This window comes from Rhipicephalus sanguineus, chromosome 1 (genome assembly GCF_013339695.2).
Source record: "Rhipicephalus sanguineus isolate Rsan-2018 chromosome 1, BIME_Rsan_1.4, whole genome shotgun sequence".
Classification (NCBI taxonomy): Eukaryota; Metazoa; Arthropoda; class Arachnida; order Ixodida; family Ixodidae; genus Rhipicephalus; species Rhipicephalus sanguineus.
The window spans coordinates 243,357,062-243,382,546 of NC_051176.1; the positions used below are offsets into that span (position 1 = coordinate 243,357,062).

Consider the following 25,485-nt stretch of genomic DNA (forward strand, 5'->3'; position numbering starts at 1 on the left):
TGTAAACACAACTGGCTATTTGAGCACACGAAAGAGTGAGCACCGCGTTGACTCTTTTCAACGAAAGGTCCCTGGGTGCTGCCATAATCCCCTCTGAGCAATTGTAAATACGTGTGAACCCCCAAGAATGCACTGCCAAGCCAATGACGTCAACCTTCGCCTGTGCAATTCTGTAAAGGAGGTGCTCCATCTCTCCGTTGAAAAGGTCTGCTAGAAGAGGGCGCTTAATTGCAAGGAGCGTGGCAGTAAACACAAACTCGTGGCGTAGGTGTTTGATGGTTGTTTACATTGGAACCAAGTTGGTGTCCATGTCCTAAGATGGTGCATTCAGCGTGCAGGTGCATGACACGTACTTTAAAACTGATTTTAAATATGTTCTAGGCTATTATCAGTTGATATTTCATAGATGATGCGTATGTGTCCACACAAATCTATCCCACAAGTTAACTTGCCTTGCAAATTTTGTATCAGTACTCTTTTAAAACTTACGCTGCATGAATAGTAAGGTGCGATATAAGTGGAAGCATTGCCAAGGTCATGAGAAATCTGGACAATAAATGTGCCTCAGCTAGCAGCAGCAGGGGTTCTGAAACAAATGACCAAATGATGCATAATTTATTTGTCTGCTGATCTCATGACGCATGCACAACTAGAAGTGGCTGCACTTCTCAAACAAAGAAACGAGCCCTAAAAATTCCCTTCTTTCATGCACTGCTTATAGTTTTCTAGACAGAAAAGTGCTACTCAATGCTAACGGAGGCATGAGATGAAGTGGGGGCTTCAGACTGGTGTCTTTTTTTTTTTTTTTTGAGAACCAACACACCATCACAAGCTCTTGGAATACAGTGTTCTTTCTGCCACAGTCATTCAGTCCACACTACAGTAGTGTGGAAGGTGCTATTTTTGTTATATACATTGTAATATTACTAATTAAGCAATAGCTTTACGATGTACTATAATATCCCAAGTTAAACAGCACCACTGGCAGGTTGCCAAGTATGGAGAAACAACTTGATCAATTGCACTTTTCTTTGCTTGGTATATAAGCAAGGAATCAGAAATGCAAGGTGGACTACAAGAGAACTACGTCTTAATTCTAAGAGAGATTTATTTTCAGCAATTGCCATTCTTTAGGCCAAACCACATTTAAGACAATCTGAGCCTTCCATATACTCAAATTTACATGGTGTTGTAGCACCTTTAAAACACCTCACCATATCTCTTGTGTAGCCATACATTTTTTGGATAATATTGTAAAGGCTGTAGTGCTTCTGCCGACTGGTTGCTGCTCCCGCGGCTGATTATGCAATGTGTGTGGCACTGGTGGTAGCTGTGCAACAGCTCCAGTTGGCTGCTGATTATGTGGCTTGTCAAATGTCGCACTGCAACAGCTGAGACCAACTGTAGATGATGATGTTGCTCATGTGACATGGGTGGTGATAATTTGCTCAGTGCCAGTGGTAGGCAAGCATAATGTGGGCAAGAACTCAGACACATTGTAGGGTGAAGTGACCAGCTGCGACAGATACATGCCAAGTTCTCTTTCTTGAATTCACCTTAAAGTACTGTTCAGCCTTTATGTACAGTTACATTAATTAGGTGCCTGGGCAGCCAAGTGTACTGTTATGACTGCCACTGGCACCACGACTTATGTGAAAGTTGGCTGGCAGTGACTTCCCACGCGACTCGAAACACCTTGATCTTGCCCGGAGACGAGCTCTCCACAGCGGGGTGTAGAGATCAAGGCGACGCCAAAGCTGGTGCCGGCATCACAATGGGCCATTGTGGGTTGGTCGAGACGCTACGGCGCTAACCGAGCTCGTGTGTTTCGACAGGAGCAATTAAGTCGCTGTAAACCTTTTCCTTACTGCCTGGGGGAAGAGTGAAAGGACTTGCCCTGTCTCCCATTCTGCCAGTCTGGCCCCATGTGAGTGCCATTGACCGCTAGAACTTTGCTGCCTCAACGTGTGCAACATACCATCTCCGACAGTGCTGTGCGGTTGGCTGGCATCTTGGTGGGTGGTTTCCTGTGTATGAGTGGCTACCCTCAGGAAGGAGGGGCCAGCCTGAGGTGATATAACGATGGTAGCGAGTGACAGAAGACGGCGAGTGGACACAGGAGCTAGCGCTGACGCTCTGCACTAGAGTTCTGTGCTCTGGAGCTCTGAGCCCTGGGTTAATGGCTCATCCAGTCACTCGTCCCTGAACTCTTTTTCACTATGTAAATAAATTTGAAAAGTGTAATTAACCCTTTAGGCGACAGCGGGACACATACGTCCTACTTTTCCGTCTGCAGGAAAATTTTCTCCCATGTCACCCGTTGCAATTAGTGCAATGCTAAGTCACTCGAATCTCACCCAAGTCTTCGTAATCTCGAGGGAAATTCTTTTACCACGCTTTCAAAGGGCGGAATCAGTGTTACAAAGGCTTAAATTTCTATCAATTTTTTTAGACAGCTTCTGAATTTTCCTCTTCTTCAGACAGAAAGAACCTACCAATCAAAATGCCGCATAATTTCCTCTTTTTCTGTTTTTTCAGAAAGGCCATTTTAGCTTGCATTCATCACGTGTTTTTGTAAATTTGCAAAATAACTTGGCCGATAAATGCATCAAAACCCAATCCCCTGCGAAATTGCCACGCTCATCCCTCAGAGTAATTGCGGATATTGTAGCGTGGAAATATTTTTCTTGATATCATATACCTCCTTAAAAGTAGGCACATATTCAGGGACAACAGCCGTACTCGGCAATTTTGACAGCCAAAGCCAGGACAAGCAAATGGAGAAAAAAATGGTTGGTGCATTCGGTGAAGTAAGCTTTACAGGAACAGACCACAGCGCTATGAATTAAGGCTCACAAGAGGTGCAGGTGCAGGTGGTGTTCCACTGCTGGAAATGAGGTCCGCACAACTTCATTCAGCACAACTTGAGAAGTGATACTATGTGCCACTTGCTTCGGCCATTTCGTCCCAAATACCCATTGATGCAATCGCGAGATGGTGCCTTCATGAGACAGTGGGGCAATGTTTTCCTACTTTTTGAAAACACTCTAATGAGTCAGTGGGACATATATGTCCCACTTTTTTTCAGTAAACTACTGGCTTGATTTTGATTAAATTTGTTTTATGCTATTTCTTTGTAGTTTATATCAATAAATCACATCCGGTTTTTATATCATCATGTCAAAAATATAGGCGAACCAACAAAGGGTTAAACCTGTTTGTTTTTGTTTTCCCACCTCCTGAGCATCAGTCTTCCCTAACCTGTTGACTCAGTCACGCTAGTAAATGGAGTCTGGGTATAATGTAACCCCGCGCCCCAACAACTGGTGGCAGTGGTGGGATGGTGCTAACCACGAGTACCAACAGTACTAAAGGAAAGCAAAAATAGAATGGCAGCACTGCATTGACTCACTAGCCCAAATGCGAAGTACTTCGACATACTTGGTGCTGTGGAGTTACGGATCACTATACATTCAAGTGCTGGCTAACTAGCTGTGCACACATCATAATGCCTTCAATGTCACGTTACACCTCTCCCTTAAACTAGAACTTGTGTGGCTACATGAATACTACATTTCTATGTGGAATTCATGAGCCAAATTCCAGGATCTCAATGTTCCTGCGCATGAACGTTCAGAGAAGTCTTAGGACCAGGGCTGGGCAGCGATACTCAGAAAAGCGTTCCAGAATACGGATATCAAAATACATAAAATACAGATATTAAAATATGATGTAACGGGATATTTTAGATACTCTTTTGCAAGAAGAAAAACGTATCCCAGAATACATATACAAGAATACATATACTGGGATACTTTTTTGTTTCGGGGATGCTGATGCTTTGCAAGGACATTTATTAAGTGCAGCATAATATAGTGAATAATGTTGCAGTGCATTACTTGCAAGTCAAGCATATCGCTCTAATCACTAATAAACAGCAGCGATTTAAGAAAAAGTATACATTTATTTTACACATACGATCTGTTTTGCTAAGGTGGTTGTTGTGTTAATTGCACTTGAGCAACAGCAGCTTCTCAAAAGGCTGTCTTCTATAAAGTGTCAGTTCAGTCTCAACACAAGACACGTGAACTCGCGAAATGACTAGCCACCCGAAAAAAAATTAGGGGTGCTGAACCAGCCTTGAGAGACAGCAACTCTCATCAGCACAGGCAGACAATACTGCTTCCGCGATTCTGCCATCAGCGGCGTTGCATGCTTTGCCACATGGGCAATTCTGTGCGTGCGAGACGCCCTTCGCTACCCTCCCCATTTCGTTGACAGGCGACGTGCCTTTGCTTGGCTTAGCATAAAAAGAGTCTTCCTTTCCCCCTTTACCCCTAGCCGTCGGCCGGAGACACGGCAGCAGCAAGGACCCGACGTGATTGACCGATTTAAAAAAAAAAAAAAGTTTTCTCTCTCTCTCTCTCTCCTTTCCCCCCTTGGAAACTCCACAGTTTTTTGACAAAAAAGAGTAACGAGGTACGAGGGTCCTGCACAGTATAGCAATATAATTAGTACACCGTAAAGGTATTTCAGTACTGAGATACAAAGACATTTTGGTATCTCAGTGCAGAAATACAGATACTCAAAAGTATCTCTAAGATACTATCGAAATACCTCTTGTATCGTGATACTGCCCAGCCCTGTCTTGGACTAAGCATATAGAAGGACACCATGGGACCTGGTGTGCTGCTCCATGTTGTGCAATCAAACCGTAAGACTAGATTCCTTTACCACACCTGATTATTCTTACCAGACAACCTAATTGCGCTTTGGCGGTTGCTGTAGAATTGGTAAACTTAACATTGATGCAAAAGAAACACTTACAAAGTAATGCATGTCCCACTGAGGTTATCTCCAATATATGTAAACTGCAGTGAAGTAAATGTATTTACAAAAAACTGGGCAACAAATTTATCCACCACTTAAGCGTGTTCCGATTTTTTCCGCATTCTTTCAAATATAGCATTCTGTGAAACTAAATGACACTTCATTTGTATGTGGATTCACCAGTCATGATTGAATATGCCTAAAAAAATGATTTTATAATACTAAGGCATGCTGTAATAATGCAGCGAATTTATCTAAATGATCCCACAAGGTGACACGCAGTTACTTATAGAACAGTGGTACAATGGTTAATGGTCAGTGTGGAGAAAGAATTCAAGAATGAGCAACGTGCATTGCAACAAGATTTTATTAGAAACTCAACAGGCAACTGCATAAAATACTTCTTGCTATTCAATAAAGGCACATGGTTAGAAAAAAAAGTCTGCAGTATGCTGTCATTGTCACCTGTACCAAGATGGCAGTATGCTGCATCAATTAAAGAAGCAGTACAGAGAGCATATAATAAATGAAGGTGCATATAATCCTACAAGAAAAGAAATTTTCTTCCAGCACATCGTCAGCTACTGCAAGACATGATAGACATTCTGCTCTATGCACTGCTTATTGGTATATTACTAAACTCTAAAATGGCCAACACTTATACCGGTAGTTCGATGCCGTGCGATTTCTTGCTGAACATGTAAATGCAGCCTTGTACTATGGTTCCTGAAAGACATGAACCTATGCTAAAGGCTATAACATTCACTAAGACTGTTTATGTACAAGATCGTGTAATTCAGGCAAAACTTGATCACTGCTCTTTTTGACAACGATTCTCTGCCAATGTTCATTTTTGATAAAAGGGTACATATATATCTATACATATATACACATATAAAAATATGCATAGAACCTCTTAAGATGTGACAAACAATATACATAATTGTGCCAAAAGGTTTTGCATACTGATGCGCAGCCTGTAGCTGCATATGTCCCAAGGGGTACACCTCAGAGGAAAGCAAATGCAATAACCAGAGGAGTTAAATGCGCCATGGCGGCCTCTCAATCTGCAACTAGTCGATCCCATGGACCAGAAGTGCATGCATAACATGTCTACAAGAACTACTAGGTGGAAGACATGAATGTACAGGCCCAGCTTAGTTATTTTACCATCGGTGAGCTTATTAACTGCAATTTGGGTACAGAGGCAATCAGCCTAACCCACACATCGACACCTTAAAGTGCACTCATTATTGCTGTTGTGCCACCGTCAGGCTTTCCTGGACTTTGAAGCTGGATGCTGTAGAACAATTAACAAATACAGAGCACTGCTTCTTAGCTGCAACAGCGCGCACACGCTGCGGTCAACAGCAGTGTTAGACTATATTTCCACTTTGACTAGATTTTGGTGGGCATACTACCTAATGACACCTTTGAACAAGGAATAGACAACACAACATGATGGTCTCAGAAGTGCACAATACTACCACTTCCAAGGCAAGACAAGACAGCTCACAGCAAGACCTCCTTTTTTTTTTCGGCCACCAACTAGCCACACCAAAATTGACGCTTCTGGCACAGTCATAATGAGTGCCTCGGGGGACATGGGGCAGGTGCAATGTCCCCAGTGTTCTTCAGTTTTAAAATATTAAAAAAACAATGTTACTGCTACAGAAAGGGAAGCTAATTCAACAATCTAAATATGATGCAAACTCCTGCCAGCACCAGAGAATTATTGTAAAGTGAAGCTGGTGAAGAAAAGCAAAGCTGCTGATTGAAGAACCATGTTGGCGGGCGTGCTTATTCAGAGGGCTCACGCACCACACGACCATTCAGAGGCTGTGGAGGTCGAAAGTTCTTGAGGATTGGGCCATCGGTGGGCACTTGGGGCCCTCCTCCTTCTTTGTAAGACAACAGCTGGCGGAATGCTTCAAACTAAATGGAAAGGAAGAAGAAGGACACATGAGAGGCAGAGAAGACGGGAAAGTTCAGGTAAGTCTTGGACTATAACCTAACATGCGCAAGCCACAAACAAGAAAGATATGTGTTTGTTTAAAATATCAGAAGCTACATAAAAATGTGGTACTACAGCACCACATAAACACACACGAAAAAAACAGAGAGACCGGCTGGAGTGCTGTCTCTTCTTGTTTTTTTGCGAGTACGTTCATTACGACAAAGTAGGGTAAAAAAAACACACAATGACGTAGACCCTGTTCAGCACAAACACTATCTCAAGCAACAAGGAAATTGTTATCACAAACTAAAATGTTTAAACCTATAACTCAAAACCAAAATCACAGCGTATGAAAAAACAATCATACAGGAAGAGGCTTGAATGTAACCCCAGGCCAACTCTCACATATCTTCTAGTACATGCAGAAGTGACTGCTTGTATTTTAATAGATGATATAAAAATAATCTTACAATAATAATTATTGTTATTCACTGCAGCAGTGTACATACTTTTTTCTTAATCCCCAAATTCTTTCTTTATGAAAAGACAATTAACATACATAATGCATTTATGACATTCAGAATTTTTCTTCAGGCACTGTTACTAAGAACCATTAATATTTAACTATATTATTTATTAACTTGCAATATTTAGTTTTGATGGCTAAAACTTTCTAGTGAACTATTAAACTGCATAACAATTTAAGCTCTATATTGATTTGAGCATCTGTTTACATAGCTGCTCCGAGCAGCACTCTTTGCACAGGTTGCTAATTTGATTTTCCTATGCATGTGTGTTTGTAGAAAATGAATGATTAGCACTGCTTGAGAAAGTATTTAAGGAATGCCTCGCCAATGGCCATTACCACTGCTTGCAAAGGTCGTGGCCCATCAATTGATGAGCCACGCGCAACAAACTCGTAATAAAAGGGGATAAAGAATGCCAGCTATGCGGATTGCTAATTGAACTAAATATTCTTTGCAGTTCTATAATTTTTCTACATGTACGAAAGCACTCCTTGAAGTGTGATCATTTCTTTCTATTGAACTACAGTGTTTAAGTCATTTCTTTTACATTCAGTTGCAATACAAACCAAAATCACTGAAAGCCACCAATTTGTTGTTTTTTCTTCTTTCTTTTACACGCAAGCTGGACTTTTCAGTTTCTAGATCTCTGTAAACGGTAAGCTGTGTGCACATCACAGGGCAGGGACCTTGCTTGACATTACCGTTGTTGGCACATTAGTGAAAAATTACTTCCAACATTTTTTTTTATTGAATACACATGTAAGACCCTAAAATTTACTTCCAGAAGCCAGGGCTGCAGCATCGATTCTAGAACTTCTTCTGAAAAGAAATCTTGTACATGAATATGCAATCTGCTCATCCAGCTAACTTTTGATTTAACTTAAACCTCGCTATTTCTAAAAGGAATACTAGTAACTTACTCACGCTGTGTCCGAAGTTTTAGTAAACTCAAAAATTAGCAATATTTTTTTTTTCATTATTGCAGGCCCTCTACAGCCTGAAGAGAGAGCATAAGTGCAAGAAACTTGCCTGCTCCCGTGACACTTCAATGGGTTCCTTGAAGACAATCCAAGTGACACTCTCGTAACAAGGTGGTGTAGTCAAAGAGCCTTCATACGTCCAATATGAACTGTTGGCTGGAAAAACAAAAGATTACATTTAGACTTCAGCAGCAAGACACCACGTACACACACAACACACTAGGCCACTAACTAGTACAGTTGAACCCCTTTATAAGAGACACTGATATAAGAGACACGTGGGGTATAAGAGACACCAGTGTGCTACATGAAAGTAAGGGTTGATAGGAAAATGCATAACTTAGTACCCTGCTTATAAGAGACACCTCATATAACAGGCAAGAATTTCTCCCCCATGCGTGCCTCTTATAAAGGGGTTCAACTGTACTGTTATGGCCATGATGAGCAAGCTGTTGATTACGGTACTAGTTTGTACATTTCAACTTCCATTCAGAACTCAATCAGCAACAACCAAAGTAAGGTTACAATTTTACAATTCATACTTTGCCCTGTCCCAATATGTTGTAAGCACACAACTCCTGCTCACATCCAACTTTAACAGGCCACGCCATCTGAGGTAATGACAAAAATGAAGCACAAACAGTTCCTGCATCTTCTACACTTTATATATCTTGTACAGAACCAAATATTCGCAACTGTGTGATCGCTGCATAAAGGAACATCACCTGCTTAAACCAAGCACAAAAAATAGTGCAATAACCCAATTCATTGCCTTCTACCTAGACTATTGTGTCAGCCATGGAACATGCACATATTCTAGTCCATATGTGTTGTAATCTTGCATCTATTCCTTATTTTCAACTATCTGATAGTTCTAAGAATCATCTTCCTGGAAGATTTTTCATTCAATTTTGCACTCAATTTTTCATTCCTAAATCATTTTGTAATTTTTTTTCATAACTACCTAAATGACATTCACTTATGTAAGGTTACGTTAAGTTTTCTTTTCAGCCAAACAGTTTTTTTAATTTTTATGTCTTATTTCTTGCAGTTTCCGGGCAGTGCAAACTGTAATGAGGGGTTAATGAGATGCCAACTTGCATGCTACAGGGAAGCCAGCTAAATCTCATGCCTCTGCAAGTGCAGTATCAGGGGTGGCACCAGGATTTTTTCCCCTTGAGGGGAAGAGGTGATACAGCTCTGAAGGAACAAGCTGTAGGATCAAGTGGGGGGATAGTGAAGGTGCTAAGGCAGGTTACACTCCTGGGTAGGTGGCTGCCCTGCCCCACTCCCCTGGGCCCCTTAGCACGACCACTGCTGCAACCTCTGGCAACTGTTTTGACAAACTTCTCAGTAGTTTACAGAAGTGCCAAGAAGGTATAAGGAATGCTTAACATTAAGGGTGTGCGAATAGTGAAATTTCATCTCTAATTGAATTCGAATCAAATAGTGCCAAATAGTGGCCAAAAATATCGAATCGAATATCGAACAGTATATTTATGCGAAATGTGTACCACCAGTTAAGGCAAGACAAAGGAAAAATCAGGGACGCTACGGTGTGCTGACAGCTTCATTACGCACTTGTTCGGGAGTGGCTTTTGTTTCAGCTTTTATGGGCGCGCAAGCATGTTGATAGAAGAGCCGTCATTTCAGTCAGCAGTGCCACTCGTAACCTCCTAAAAGAGGGGGGTATGGTAGGTAGCTTTTTTTTGCCCCTATGGTCGCGCAATACGATTTATCTAACAACAGTAATGTTGTGATTCATCGCCATGGGTGCTCTGGGCCCAAAAACCTTCGGGCGGCCGTTCATAGCAGCGTTTTAACTGTGCGCTGAAACGATGGGAGTTTCTGAACGAGTGGTGTGGTGCAGCAGTGGCGAGTGCCCAGTGTGAACAAATTTTTATATGAAAGGCCAATCACCGAGGGTTTTACAGGCCAAAGTCAGGTCATTTTAAGCTTCTTGCGGCATATGCGACTCAACTACGCAAAAAGTCCGTGCCTTCGTTTCGGAAGTGAAGTTGTGAAGGACTTGACAGTTTTCTCATGTGTTTTTCTACGTGTGGAAATTACATAATCTCCTTTAAGATCAACATGCGCTCGCTTTTGAACCAGGATGTCAGTGAAAGTTTAACAAAAGGCGAGGTTAGCGTTAGTTTTTGCCACCCCACCCTAACCAAGTTGCACCATTGGCCTTTGTCGTGTTTTAGATATTCGTCCTGTCAAATTATTCGAAACCTCGAATACTACCCATTCGAAAGTCGAATCGAATTATTCGATTACAAACTATTCGATTTGAATTCGAAACTCGAATATTCGCACACCCCTACCTTACATTAAAAGTTTCACTTGCTCTTAAGGTTAAAGATGTTGAAGGAATCTCATGCTTTTCATATACACGTATGTGGTTTTTGGTATAAGCCCTGTGGCAAAATTGGCGATTGCAGGTTGACATTTTATTGCATTCCGCAATAGTAGAATTAAGCAGTTCCTTTATGAAACCAAGCCATTGAAAAATATTTAAAAAGGGACTGGTTACCAACTGGCAGTAATTAAAGCATCATTCAGTATTTTAAACTTGAACACTTGATCTAGTATTCAGATTATCAGGATACTCGTACAGCCCTACATGAGTAATCAACACAGTAGGTTTAGCTACATATGGACCTTCCAGTAGAAACTGACCTAAACTTTAGACTTGAACTCTATACTTCTATTCCACTGTTCCAGGCTTTATATATCACTCACCTTCAAGGCAAGCATCATAAATGTTATGGGTGTTCAAAGTTAACCTTTATGGTTTTGTTAAAACTAAGCACTGGGAAAAATGTGAAAACCACATTTGCAGAGAAGTTACGTATCCAGGGGGACACAAAGTGACACAATAATTATCGCTGTCAGCCGCCCAATTAACTAATATTGAATAATTAACTTTTTAATGAATGCAGCAAGCGGGCATGTTTGTTTTGAAAAGTTGGAGGCAGGCACGTTTCTACACAGTTCCACTTGGAAAAATTGTTCTAGCACGTCTGTGCCCCGAGATATCCCGCTGCAAAGTTTAATTGGGGTTTGCATGATTACGCATACAAGACAGTGAGCACTGGCGCTAAGCTCCTCCCTGATGAGCCGCGGCAGTTGCGTGCGTCGTTTAATCTGACAACGAGTCGAAGGCATAGGAAACGATAACAGTTACCCTTTTGCTACCAGCTGGCGATGGCAAGCAATGACTGCTCGTCACACTAGGGAGGAGCTTTGCGCCAGTGCTCACTGTCTTGCATGCGTAATCATGCAAACCGCAATTAAACTTTGCAGCGGGATATCTCGGGGCACAGACATGCTAGAACAGTTCTTCCAAGTGGAACTGTGAAGAAACGCGTCTGCCTCCAACTTTTCAATACAAACATGCCCGCTTGCTGCACTAATTAAAAAGTTATTTATTCAATCTTAGTTAATTGGGTGGCTGACAGCAATAATTAATGTCTCACTTTGTGTCCCCTTGGATACATAACTTATCTGCAAATGTGGTTTTCACGTTCTTCCCAGTGCTTAATTTTAACAAAACCATAAAGCTTAACTTTGAAGACCTGGTATAGTATGCACTTACTGCATGCAATATCTTCTTACCAGGAATCAATGAGCTGATATCAATATCTTGCTCCAGCGGGCACTTCATCCCCTTGTAAATTACTTTTGACATACAATCAGTGAGCTTTTTCAACTCCTCGTGTGGCTTTCCTTCCTGCAAAGAGTTAGTGAACGATTACAGGAAGCGTTACTCGTGTACGTGCAGCCACAACACATTGCAGGTCGAATGCATGTCGAGGCAATGGGCTGTAGGAAAATATAGTAAACAGCACAGCAACAGATTATAAGACTGTCCATGCTGAGTACATATACACTCAGCCATTTTTAGAGTGAGCCATGTTCTCCTGTGCCATGAGAGCAAAACGAAATAAAGTCGACTGCTTCGATGTAGCAAAATCTAGCGATGTGTCAACACTTTAATGTTACAATGTACAAACACGTAAAGAATGCCTGTAGCAGATACGAACCAGCATTATTAGCACTAGCATTACTTGAAGCTACACCTAGAACTAAGATTACTAGAAAGCTATTTTAATGACTGCACCGGATGAAGATAGCAAAACTTCACAAAGTAACTTTCCCGAAGGAAATTATAGATGTAACTGCAACAATATGTATTTATGCATGTGTGTGTAATGTAAATTCTATTCTGAAAAAGTAAAGGCCAGTCTGCCAATATAGGCAATGGCCGGTTGGCCTTTATATTTTGCAAGTGTGCGCTTTCAAACAGTAATTCGGTTCAAAGAAGAGCATAAGAAGAGAATAAACATGCAAGCTCCAAAACATGTTTTATAAAAGTAACAGCCCAGCTTCAGAAAGCCTTCAACTGAATTGATTTGATAAAGAAGTGCATCATGTTCTGTAGTGAGCATACGGAAGTGTTGACAATCTTTTATGAGGGGATCTGAAACATATTCAAATTTTAGTTGTACTTGTCCAGTTTTTGATTCGGGGTTTCAGCAAGCTCCCTCAGAATGACCCCATGTGCATCTCACTTAGAGGGGCCTCTCAACAGGCCCAATTACAGGTTTTGGTTACATACCTGAGCAATATACCGAAATAAATTTTTTGGTTTTTTTCATTATTGGATGAATCTGAAGGAATTGAACTGTCTTGTTACCACGGTGGTAGGAGGCAAGCATCACTGTCAGCTCTACCCTTTGTCTTGGCCAGCTGATGCAAGTGGAGTCCCTTCCCTGAATTCTCCCACATTCAAGCAGAACTTATTGCTGGGCTAGTTGGTGCATGTTACGGAAGGAATAAAGCGCCAATGAGACGAGCACAAGAAGTGACACTGACAAGCGCTTCTGCGTGTCACCACGCTTGTCCATGTCACTTCTTGTGTTCTTCTCGTTGGCACTTTATTCCGTAACATTCTCCCATATACATGGGTGTGGAGGGACCACATCGCGGCAGCTGCCTTCTTTTTTGTTTCTTTTTAGCTTGCTTTGTAGCATGCTTGTTATAGTGGCATTGCAAACTCTGCACTGTCCAATTAACTGAAATCGTATGTAATTGTCAATGATACATACATGTCATTGACAATTACACACGTGTGACTACTAAGTTAGGAATTTGATTAACTATTACCCATCCACCAAGTTTTCTCATTCACTTCTACAGTGAACCATTCCCACTGCATTCTCTCCTCCTCTCTGCGTACAACTCTTGCAAACCCTATGCAGTGCAGAAAAAGCTACTGAACGACTGAACGGAAGCTTTATGTGGTGCATAATGAGTGAGCCCTTTGTCATTCTTGAAACACATTTGCCTCATCATGTTGGCACTGTCGTCCATTGTTGACCATCCAATCGACAGCTTTTACCCTGGGGATTTTACCTGGAGCACCTTGCTGACATCATGATGTGCAAAAGATCACTGCAAAAACCAGGAGAACAGCACAGGATTGTTTTTTAATTTGTGGTGCCATCGTGGCGTGTGGCGAGCCTGCCACGTTCGGCAAAGGTGAATATCACAGAATTCTCTACACAATGCATGTGTTTACGATTGATATGTGTAAAATAATATGGGAGGTTGTTCATGGATCCCTTAAAAGCAAAAACGTTGCAAAGCAAACCTTATATTGTTGCAAAGAAAACCTGCGGTCAATTTACATCACAGCTTAAACAGAGCAAAAATGCAAGGGAAAGCGTGCCTGAAGAACCGAACCATCTTTGACTACCTCCAGCCCATCAATTCCACGTAACCATAGAAAACCTCAACACTCTCACCAAAAAACATCCACCCTCCCCTGTCCTCCCCACCTCAACTGTGAAAGAAGTTACATGTTGCACCATGACATCTCTCTTGTCACTCGCCCTGAAGAAGGAATTGAGTTGGCTCCAAAATGTCAGGAAGCAAACCCAATATGCAAACCTTACATTATGTATGCAATATGTTTTCCTGATTGAGCTAGGTGGTGACCATTCCTCTGTATACTTTCTTGGTGTTATTTGTGTGCTTATGAGTGTGTATACGCTAAATCTGGCCCTGGAATTATTAGCCAGTGCCACTTGTGGCTGTGGCAGCAGGTATGGCATAGGCTTTTGAATTGCCATCACCATGTAGTGCAAGAACTTTTGGAGCAGACAGCTGGCCAATAAACTCTCACATGCGACCTGAAAGCACTAAAGCTACCAGAGTAGAGACCTCCATTATACAAAGAATGAGAAGAAGGAGAACGAAGAAGCTCAATATTTTGTTCATCACAGCCATATGAGGCCAACAGACAATGAAACCAAAGAACTTGAACCAAGGAGAAATTGACAGAGGTGTTAAATGAAACGTAGAAATATTAGGTTAGGAAAATGAAAGCTAACAAAAAAAATAATATTATTGAGGTAGGTCAGGCACTTGTATGGTGGCCAGTTTGAATGAATGAAGGCACAAAACAATTCCAAAACTATGCTTGATGCATGACCAGGTGTCTAGGGGCCAAAACCTAATTTTCATACTTTTTTTAAAAATGGAATGAAGAAGTAGTATCCAGCACCAAGGCGTTCTCTTTAAGTCCAGTTTTTCACATCAGAAAACCTTTTCCAGAAACAATTTGCTTGTAAACGATAAATGATGAGATGACTTTTGTTTTTCAGTGCGAACACCTGACAAAATGCTTACCTTGAAGAAAACGGCCAACACACTTAGACCCTTGTCAGAGCAGGCAGCTTCTGATGCTCTGCTGTACATGTCCACATTGTAGTGCACCAGATGCAGCTGCGTGGAAAAAAACAAAGGGCTGTACAATTAGAAAAATTTTCCCTATAAGTGCTTATGTTATACCATTGGACATATATTCCATTCATTAAAGTCAGTGGTTAGAGTGTCCCTTTGCTCAAGGGGGCATTCCCAACCTATGTACAGTGGACTTTCAGTAGATGGAAATCTCTTGAACGAAACTGCTCTTTAAAGGGGCCCTGCAACGCTTTTCCAAGTTGCCATGGAATGGCTTCACTAAAGGAACTTATTGCCTCGCGAATCGAACGCCGCAAAAATTGCTTTCTCTCTTCTCTCGCCCTGACCAAAGCGCTGGAAGCTTAGCAGGGGGGGATGGCATGGGGGAAGAAGGTACGTCACGTCTGACCTTGAGCACATTTTCCTTTTTTTTTTTCGAACGCGTGGTGTACTTTCCGTGCAATCGTGCACGTGGGCGAGTGGCAGCCTCTCGCGGCAGCCGCAGTAGCTACCGAGCGTGCCATGTTCAAATCAGCCAGTGGCATGGAACCTGCCTGTGGCGCCGTAAGCATCATTTTTTGTCGAGAGAAGAGGAAGCGCTTTTTAGCTGACTTTGCGAATTTATTGTAAATCCCAGGCCACGTGTTGCGCTATAACGTTTGGCTTGCGTGCTCTCGGGAGCCTCGACTACTGATCAGCAGCGTTTTCTGACCATGCTGAAAAAGTGCTGCAGGGCCCCTTTATGTGGAACAACAGCTCTGATATGCTTGGTTTCGTTTTTGAATTCTGTACCCCTGCTCATCCCTCATTAAAGAAAACTCCTCTTAGATGGATCATAATTTCCTGTTCCCTTCAGGTTCTGTTTAACGAGAGCGTACTGTGCATAATGGGCATCTTAGATGCATGCATGCGTGTGTGCATGTATGAATGCATGCATGCATGTGTGAGTGCATGTATGTATGTGTGTATTGGGGGAGGGGTATGTATGTGTGCATAGTATTGTTAATCACCAGGCAAGGGGGTGTAAGTTATGGCAGAGGGCCCCAGCACATCCTTGCCCACCCCTGAGCCCCCCTTCTGAGTGCCTTGAACTGTCCTTCTCTCTTGTCATGTAAATCTAGTGAGAAAACAACATGGCAATTCAATTTAAATTTTTTCAGGTATGGAAACTGGTGTGCAGACTACAACTGAGGGCACTGCATTTCTTATCATAAAAGATCTAGAGTGCAGTACGATTGAGGAATTCAATCAGTGAAACATTAGAAGAGAGTAAATATGGGATGTCAATTTACTGCAAATGATAACAGGCAGACACTCACTTAGAATGTTTAAATTGTACTTGAGGGCTGGTTGGTTGGTCATTGTGGCATATGGAAGCGCGCAGCGGGCGAAATGACGAACACAAAAACACTCACCTCGCCTGCATAGTGTTCTCCATCAATGGTGTGCTCACTGCCAGTCTGACTGCAGGTGCCCCAGTGACTGTGGAACTGCACCATCTGATAGTTGTGATGAAGAGGTCCTCCCCGGATGTCTGAAATTTAAAGCTCCAGTGTAAGCCTTATTGTACAGGCTTGCACATAAAATATACTCTCGTAAAGAAAAGCACACCAATACATACTAACAAAATACTGTGAATTGGGTAACTGCTCTTGAGGCAGAAACTATGCAACAAAAGCAATAACAAAAACAAGAACCTGCATGTACTTACTCAGTGGACTAACTGGTTTCTGATTTCCTGAAGTAAAAAAAATATTCAGTGTATGAAACTGAGATATCACTTAAATACCATAAGTTCAACATTCTTTCTTCTATCTCATTTTCTCACTGTGTGGTGGATTTCTAATGGCAGTATTGCATATTTTGCATTTCAAGTGAATACCCATGTTTTTTATGTTGGTGGTCAATATCTGTGTACTGCACCACATCCCGATCTCTTATGCTGCAGGAGGACTTGCGACGTGACAGTGGAGATATCCTTCCTGCACTGAGAGTGCTGGTGTGGACTCTGGTAACACCAAGAAAAACGGTGCACGAACTTTCAATTGAAAATTAAACTGTTTCCACAGCTTAATATTTTGCAGACATGGTTTTTCTGTGAAATGCATCTGCCAGGTGTGACTGTTTGCAGTGATCAATCCTTGAGAAGAGCCCTTTAAACCTATCACTACTCTCGTGGCCTTTAAACATGTTTTTTCTTAACAGTTTGGAGCATACTAGTATCCATTCACGTGTATCATATGTACATTGTATGTTAGGCAAAGGTGAAAATTTGCACAAAGACGTGTAAATTGCAATTACTAATTCTATAAATATAAAGTATAATCTTACTGCAGATAATGCAGCATCACAGCTTTTACGTTCTTTAAAGTCAATGAAGGCTTTCGGAAGTTTAACGGCATCTTGAAAATAATGTAAAGCTTTCATTTGGTATGTAGAAGTGGACAGATGGCAGAATCGTTCTTCCAAAACACTATGATACAAGTGATTTAGTCAGTAGTAAACGAAGAGCCACTTTTCGACATCAGTATGGAAAATTACAACCACAAAGCTTTCCTTCCATGTACTTTCCCTAGTACTGTTCACTTATAAAGACACTGGAAGATTTAGCAAGTCGAATTGCTATACTAGCTCACACACCATTGTACCTATGCTGAATGCACAATGATGTAGCGAAAGCCCACATCATAACACGTTATGATTATCAACATTGCTATTCGAAATGCAATGTAAAAAATGATATGCAACATTTCCTAGCGATATGTCCGTGACGTGGTGTGATGTACAAGTGTAATGTGTAAAAATAGAAGCTTAGAGTTACCAGCTTTCAAGCATAGTTGCACAGTGCACCAAGCAAGTCAAGGCCACACTGTCTCGTTCAAAGCAGAAAATAGAAACAGAACAGTCACAATCTAGCTGCTTCCTGTTATGTCAAATATGTGATACTGTTGCACAACGAAATAGTTTTCCTTATCATGCATCAACTACATTATCACCAGGGGCGTAGCCGAGGGGGGGGGGGTCAGCTCCCCCCCCCGGAATTTTTCAGTTTTGCTTGCGTATATACACACGCACACATACAAACGCACGCACGAACATACATAGAGTATGGTTGAACCCCCCCCCGAAAAAAATTTCTGGCTACGCCCCTGATTATCACACTGACATTAAAAACTGTTCAGCTGCAGTACCTTCATTTTCCCTAGCACAAGTCCCATGCTTGTGGAAAAGAGAAAACTTCAACAAAGATTTATTAGTCCCATGCTCAATATACTGACTTGCCAATGAAGCCTGTTGCTAGGTTAGCACACACTGGCAAAGACTTGCTTAGACTACGCATGAGATTTGTTAATCAGTATTCGCTAGTGCTGTGCTTGTGATATTCAATCTATTCCACAGTATAGTGAAGGGCAACTAACTAGGTCCTGGTGACGAAACGTCCACACGCCATCCAGAGCCAGTGTTGAGCAGGCTAGTGCACTTGAGGCCAGTGTAGGTCCATCGCAATGGGTTCTCCGTCAAGAATGGATCCTGCTGCACCTCACAACGCACAATGTCAATGGGCGACTGCTTATCTCCAGCTGCCTTGGGGAACTTCTTGGCCCAATTTGAAGGACCTGCACATAATAGACAGAGCCATCAGCGGCAGATAAATATCTTCTAAATGCACGAAGGCCGCATAAATATTTTCCTGATGGTACCAAGTCATTGGCCACTGCAAGTGCCATTAACTATATTCAATAAACAAATTTTTCAAGTGACCAGTTAATAAACAGAAGTAAGTTAAAGCAGCACTTTAAAACAAGTGATCTAAAAGGCTGAATATTTTTCTGATAAATACATGCATGCACAGCTGCCTAGAGGATCAAAGAAGCATCACTTGGATAGAAACTGGTCCAAAATTTTACCCCAGTAAAGAAACAAAAAACACACTTGGTATCAGTAGGCATACTTAAAACATCTGACATGTACCGCATGTGCTGCTAATGAGGAGTACAGATTGCCTAGGGTCCCCCTGTCTGGACTCATGTGGATGCCACTAATTAATAAATAAAAAAAACAAAATGACACATGCCAATGATTTGTCAACTTTGGGTGGAAGCTTCGCCGAGAACAACGAAAGGAAAAATGCCGGCACTTCTCAACCATCAGTGGAGAGCAGCTCGTTGAAGACAGCGCGAGACATTGCAAACTGGCAGTGGATTTTGTCTGCTAGGAAAGAGTCACCGGTGAGAGCTTGAATGGACCCACACGCCTGCGCCTTGACCCCACCCTTGTGACGTGCTCCTTGCATCACTGCTTGCGGGGCTCCAGCAAACTCCCAACAGCCGGTTCTTTGTGACGGAAGCATTATAGCTTCCCTAACGTTTTTGGGCATAGGTGCATTTTTTGCGTAGCCATGGACTCTTTGTTCAGCTCATCATAATGCACCAGTCAGGCTAACATAAGCTCGTTTTCTGGACATTTAAAATAAAAAATTTCTAATTTTGTACGTATGTGCATTTCTTTTTCTTTTTTATATTACCACCAGTAGACCACCAGCTTTTTCTAATATATAATTCTCTGCATAATAAAATCTGTCTGTGCTAGTGCTGTTTTCCAATCCAACAATGCAGCTAAATGAAGATACACAATTTATTTCTAGCCCCGCTTAGACTCAGAAGGCGCTGCAATGTTTCAGCTCCATTTCGCTGACGATCAGCTCTTTCCGAAAGTATAAAAAGTTTATGGAAGACAAAAAAAAAATCACATTTTGTATGTATATATCTGCACACATGTGCATATACACACACATGCACAAACATACATAAAGGGGGATCAACCCCCCCCGCCCCAAATATCTGGTTACACCCCTGCTGCCTGGACAATTCAAGTTAGGTGCTGTAAATTCTAAAGCACCGTAAGCAAATGCGATCACTTGAACATCATCGTGAATAAGATTTTTCTTTTTTTTTGCTTAGCCAAATGATTTGTTCTACACACATTCTTCAAAGAAAAGTGAAACACAAGTGAAAGGGCAGCCAGACACATTCAAGCAACATATGACATAACTGGCATGTATTATTTGTGGCTTCCTATAACGTACAAGCTCCTGTGTGTGCAAGTTCCTATAATTTGTGCACGCACGCACGCACGCACGCACGCACGCACGCACGCACGCACACACACACACACACACACACACACACACACAGTAAGACTCAATATAACGAACTTCAATATAACAAAATTCTCGATATAACGTAGTAGTATTTCAGTTCTTATACCTCCAGGTCCATAGAACACCACATATTTTCGACCTCAACATAACGAAGCTTCTTTATCAGCGATTTCAATAACGAAGTTTCCCCGTAACCACAGAGAAAGACCTATAGGCATTGGATTGAAATTTCTGCTGGTGCCATTTGTCATATGGCTGACTTGAAAGCGGTTTTTCTGAATGCACTCTTCAAGTCGCCCGCCGCGCGACGGTGACCAGCTGCGGGGAAAGAGTGCCCGCTCATTGCTCTCCTCGCCTTCGGTGCGGCGGAGAGGGAGCTAGAGCACGCGGCTGATGCGTGGCATGCAAAAACCCTGGCGCATCGTATCCATTGTATCGCACACTACGCCTGTACGCGCAGCGTAGATCGTATTACGTGCTGCGCGTGCTGTGCGTCGGCGCCCGACTCAGTGTTTTCGTTATCGCCGCGTCTCAAGTAACAAGCATGCGTAGCCGTAGACGCGCGTAGCAGCAAACCCAACGAGCTCCAAGTTACCTTGCAGGTGATCACGATCATCCAGGAAACGGATGTCGCCGATGAGACTGGCATCTTGCAAGCGATCTCGATGTCGTGGAATGCAAAAAGACGTCGCCGCTTGTTTGGGGACATCGCGGATCTCACTATCCGTGGTCCCCAATTCAAAAGAACCTATTCTCGGGCAGGCTATAGCACTATGTGAGGAATAGAATAAATTCCCAGTGATAGCAACATCGGAACTAACCAGTTAAGTTACCGCAATTTTTTTCCTCGGCAAGCAGCAACAAGTTTTAAACAGGCTGCACAGTCACCAACTGCACCGCTAACAGCTCGAGCTGAAAGCGGTGCCGTCCACATAATTTTGTAGATCTATAAAATTACGTGGATGTGCCGAAAAAGCCGACTTAAAAAAAATCACACCATCTCCCGCTAAAGGGGACCATGAGGCGATGCGAAGCAGTGTTTCGGCATGTAGAGCCCGCGTTTCAGAGGTGGAGTGGTGAGGGGGAAAGGGGAGAGGGGGAGGGGAAAGGAAAAGGGGAAGGGGGCGGTGATGTGGAAAGGGGGAGAGGAGTGGAGAGAGGAAGTGGAGGGGGATGGGAAAGGGAAATGATGGGGAAAGGGAACGGGAGAGGTGATGTGGAGAGGGAAAGGGAAGAGAGGGAGTGGAGAGGGGAAGAGAAGGTTTGCGCATGCGCAGTAAGGGTGGTCACGCCGCACACCACCACCACCACCGGATTGAACGCCACTATAAGATGCTTCACATCTAAAAAATTTGTTGAGACAATTAATGCACTGCGGAGAAAAAAGTTCGCGACGCCATAACGTATGAATTGCTCGATCCTTGACATTCGTCGCGCGATAACATAAAACCTGGCCACCGTAAACGGAGGTGTAATTCAGGTTGTTTAGCTTTCATGAGGTTTTAGACCGCAGCTTTTGATTTTTGTAGCGTGCAATGGTTTTGATGTTGCATGCATGTTCATCTGATATGGAGCGCAATTGCGGTTCGGTTTGATGACAGCATCCGCGTCGACATGAAATTTTGATGACAAGCCTCCGCGGCAGAATCGGCGCGATAGCAGAGAGGCGATAATTTCGCTTAACTCTTGTTACCAGCTAGAGTGCGTTGCACCAGAGTCCTTCAATGCTTTTGAAGGACTCTGGCTGCACTTAAATTAGTTGCATGGCTTCACGCGTGACGCGGCCGCTGTACGCGAAGAGGACTTCGCCGGCGCGGCATCAAATCGTGGTCGGCGGATATCACATATTCAACAAAATTTAATTTTTTTTAACGTCATTTAAATTAGCCTTTATTTTTCCTGTTATCGTATTATTCGAACATTCTTGCGACACCATCCGTGTAAAAATTAATCCTTCGGCGACTATACTTCGCATAAACAGCCGAATTTCGAATTTAAAGTGCGAATTTTACCCACTTCGTTATATCGTGGTATAATTAAGATATATATATAAGCACGGTCGTTTATGGTTGGTCCCATAGGCGTGCGCACAGAGGGGGCAGGGGGGCGGCCGCCCCCCCCCCCCCCATCACCTAAGAGGGGGGCGCAAAATCTGCCCAGTACATTGACCCTTCTAGTCACCTACGAGGGGGGAGGGCGCAAAATCTGCACCATACATTGACATAGTAGGGTGGTGGGGGGGGGGGGGCGCTGCGATGAACCTTCGCCCCCCCCCCTGATGGGGAACCCTGCGCACGCCTATGATTGGTCCCATGCAGAGTAAGATAATCTGACGAGTGAATACGATTGTGTTCTTCGCGGGCAGCCATGGTGGACATGCAATGAAACCCATATGCATGCAGCATGTTCTTCACTTAAGCGACAGCCACATAATGCCACTGCTGTTTTTACTGCGCATCGCTTCGGCGCACCACCAGACGAAAGTGTGGGCATTTGTGGAAGGTCCTTACCGAAGACCTAAACCCGCCCACTTAATTGTCTTACGACGACAGGACCGCGGAATGACGAGAAAGGCTAGCTAGCGAGGAACATTAAGTTCGATCGATTCAAGGCAGCTAGAAGAAACGGCACAACAGCTGCGGTGTATAGCGTGCCGACAAGCACTCTTAGTGTCGTTGAGAGTCCGTGCCTACAATTTCATCGCAATTATCGAGGCTACACAGCAGCAACAAGTCGATTTCTCAGCGGAAAAACAGCCATATAAAAGACTACCGTTCAAGCGCGCTCATTACGGTGCGCCAAGAAGAGCGCGGTGCAGCGCTGTTGTTGAAAGCGCACTACTGCCTGTCATTATTTAAATATTGCGCTTCGTTCAATTCTTACCCGATAGCAAGAAAGGAGAGGGTGGGGGGGGGGGGGGTTAAAAGATACTTCAAACTATAGAGCAGACAATGCGCTTCTCCAGTTGCGCACGCACGCACGCACGCACGCACGCACGCACACACACACACACACACACACACACACACACACACACACACACACGCACGCACGCACACACACGATACAATCGAGCGAGCGCACGTTTCAAGCAAACAAGAAAATTTGTTTCAAGAAAAATGAGTATGAAAGGAGGAAAAACTATCGACGTAGCGTGACGGACACTGCACGAGCAATATTTTAGAGTACACGGCTTGCACAATTCCTTTATGCTTGAAGAGCAATAGTGAAACGCTTCATTACTTTCAAAAGTTGGAAGTCCGTCTATATAGTTGCTCGATCGAATAATGCGCGCCCGGCTTTCCAGGCGTTAGAGGAGTTTGCTGATAAAATTCAACGAACAAGAAATACACCTCACACGTACTTTCTAAACGAGGAACAGTTAAATAAAGAGCTCAATACGAAAGAAACGGTAAGATTCCCGCAGAAATTGCGAATAAGAAAAGCAAGCACTACAGAATTCAAAAGAGTGTCAGGACAAAAAACGTCGAAGTGGGCAATTCCCGAAAAAGCACCGACTGCGCAGCAATGTGAGGGGAACACGAATACGAATGGCTGTCCTCCCTCTTTCCTTCTTTTCCTCCATTCTTGTCATCATGGAAAAAAAAAAGTACCAGACCTGTCTATCAAGAAATACCGGGGACAGATTGGTGATAAGGTGAATAGGGTTTTCGATCAGAACTCTGACAATTCCTTTTAAGTATTTTTCATCTCGTCGCCACGCGTTCACGCCGGGATCGACGCGCACATATGCGTATCCATGGTAACAGCCACTGCGCGCTGTCAATCACGCGGCGTTGAAATCGCATGTTCGGGCCGCATAGTCATCTGCCTTCGCTATGGGTTGTCTTTTTTTTTTTTACAGAACATTCCATCCTTCCAAGGTTGCCACCGACTTTCCAGTCAATGTCGCCAAACGACGAGCCAAAAGTCGCCATTTTTCTTCAAATTTCGCCAAAGAAGTCGCCACTCTGGATATGTGTGGCATGCCGAGTAATAAAAATTGAAAATTATGTGTAGCCCTGTAGAATAGAGTGCCATACATAACTCCTAAATTATAATGACGTTTTCCAATGAATGGAACGCTCATGATATCCTTCCATCGCAGTGCGCTCGTTGTAAAGGTGAAAGTTAAGGAGCGAGCGCGCGCCTCCAGACCGGCCGTGGTTTGGTAAACCTCGCGTGAAAAGCGCGACAGCGTTGTTTGTAGACAGCTTTATGTCCTCATACATGAATTAAAAGCTTTATTGAAGGTAATACGACAGAAGTCTTAAAGGAACCAATCATTAGTGATTCTTGTGGCTTTTGAGTATGATACTAATATGATACCGGGCGCCACTGCCCATTTCTTATAGTAACTTAAATGAAAGAATGTAAAATGGTATACAGCAATTGTTTTTACTGCACATGCTCGCCGAGAACAGCGAAAAATACCTGAGTAAATAATTTTTATTGCACACACGCCCCGCATCCGCCTCTCGGCCATAAATATCCCTAGGTACTTGACCCCGACGCACTTCCCGGGTATCACGGAAGGGGCACTATTGGTAAATGCTGGAAGCCCCAGGATAATTCGCCGTCATTTGGCGAAGAACTTCCTCCGAAACAGCGTAGTTTGTCGACGCCTTTTACTGCAAACGAAGGCCACATTTGATCCCTAAGATGGACTCCAAAAGGTCCAGCTTCATCTTATTGCGAAGTTCCGTGTTAGTCAAGGTTACATGAGGAAAGACTCTTTCCGCTTCGGCATTTGAGATCGGAAGTGTCAGGATCCTGATGGCTCTAATGGCGAGCGCTGACAGAGAGCATACACCAGCAGCGTCCCTGAATGCTAGCGTCTCATACCAAAAACTTGTGGAGGAATTAGTTTCAGTTGAAGCGAATACGGAGCGAAGCAGTCGCTACAAAAAGAGAGAGATGGCGTGAGCCTTTCTTCAGATAAATCAAACAATATCATTGCAGTGCAATCATACGTCCAATAATCGAACAACTTAATTACAAGGCAACGGAAATAGCTTCATCGAAAGTACTGCGTGACTTCTATAGTGCCCGTACCACGCTTTCTATGCGGTCAAGCTTACACTACACGTTCGCCTCGGCGCAGTTCGTGAAGGCTGCCCAGAGAAGCCGACTTCTTGGTCTGCCAAAAAAGTATGTTAATGACAAAAATACACTCTACATACAGAAATAGGGGGGTACTGTAGCAGTGACGAAGTCGACAAGCTATTCAGAAAAGTTGGAGCTATGGTCGGAACACACGGCCTACCCGTCGTGTAG

At 43.1% G+C, this 25,485-nt stretch overlaps 1 protein-coding gene across 2 annotated transcripts in view; it reads right to left on the reverse strand.

Annotated features, from left to right (window-relative positions):
- Positions 1-5,179: 5,179 nt before the first annotated feature.
- LOC119375571 (carbonic anhydrase 1) overlaps positions 5,180-25,485 on the reverse strand; it is a 95,985-nt gene continuing 75,679 nt past the window's right edge. For both annotated transcript variants that reach the window (XM_037645806.2, XM_037645792.2), the window contains 6 exons: positions 18,467-18,664; positions 16,463-16,581; positions 14,994-15,089; positions 11,916-12,030; positions 8,344-8,450; positions 5,180-6,765 (listed from right to left, as the gene is read on the reverse strand). In XM_037645806.2, coding sequence (XP_037501734.1) covers positions 6,631-6,765; positions 8,344-8,450; positions 11,916-12,030; positions 14,994-15,089; positions 16,463-16,581; positions 18,467-18,664 — 770 coding nt within the window. In that variant the 3' untranslated portion in view covers positions 5,180-6,630. The remainder of the gene's footprint in view (positions 6,766-8,343; positions 8,451-11,915; positions 12,031-14,993; positions 15,090-16,462; positions 16,582-18,466; positions 18,665-25,485) is intronic.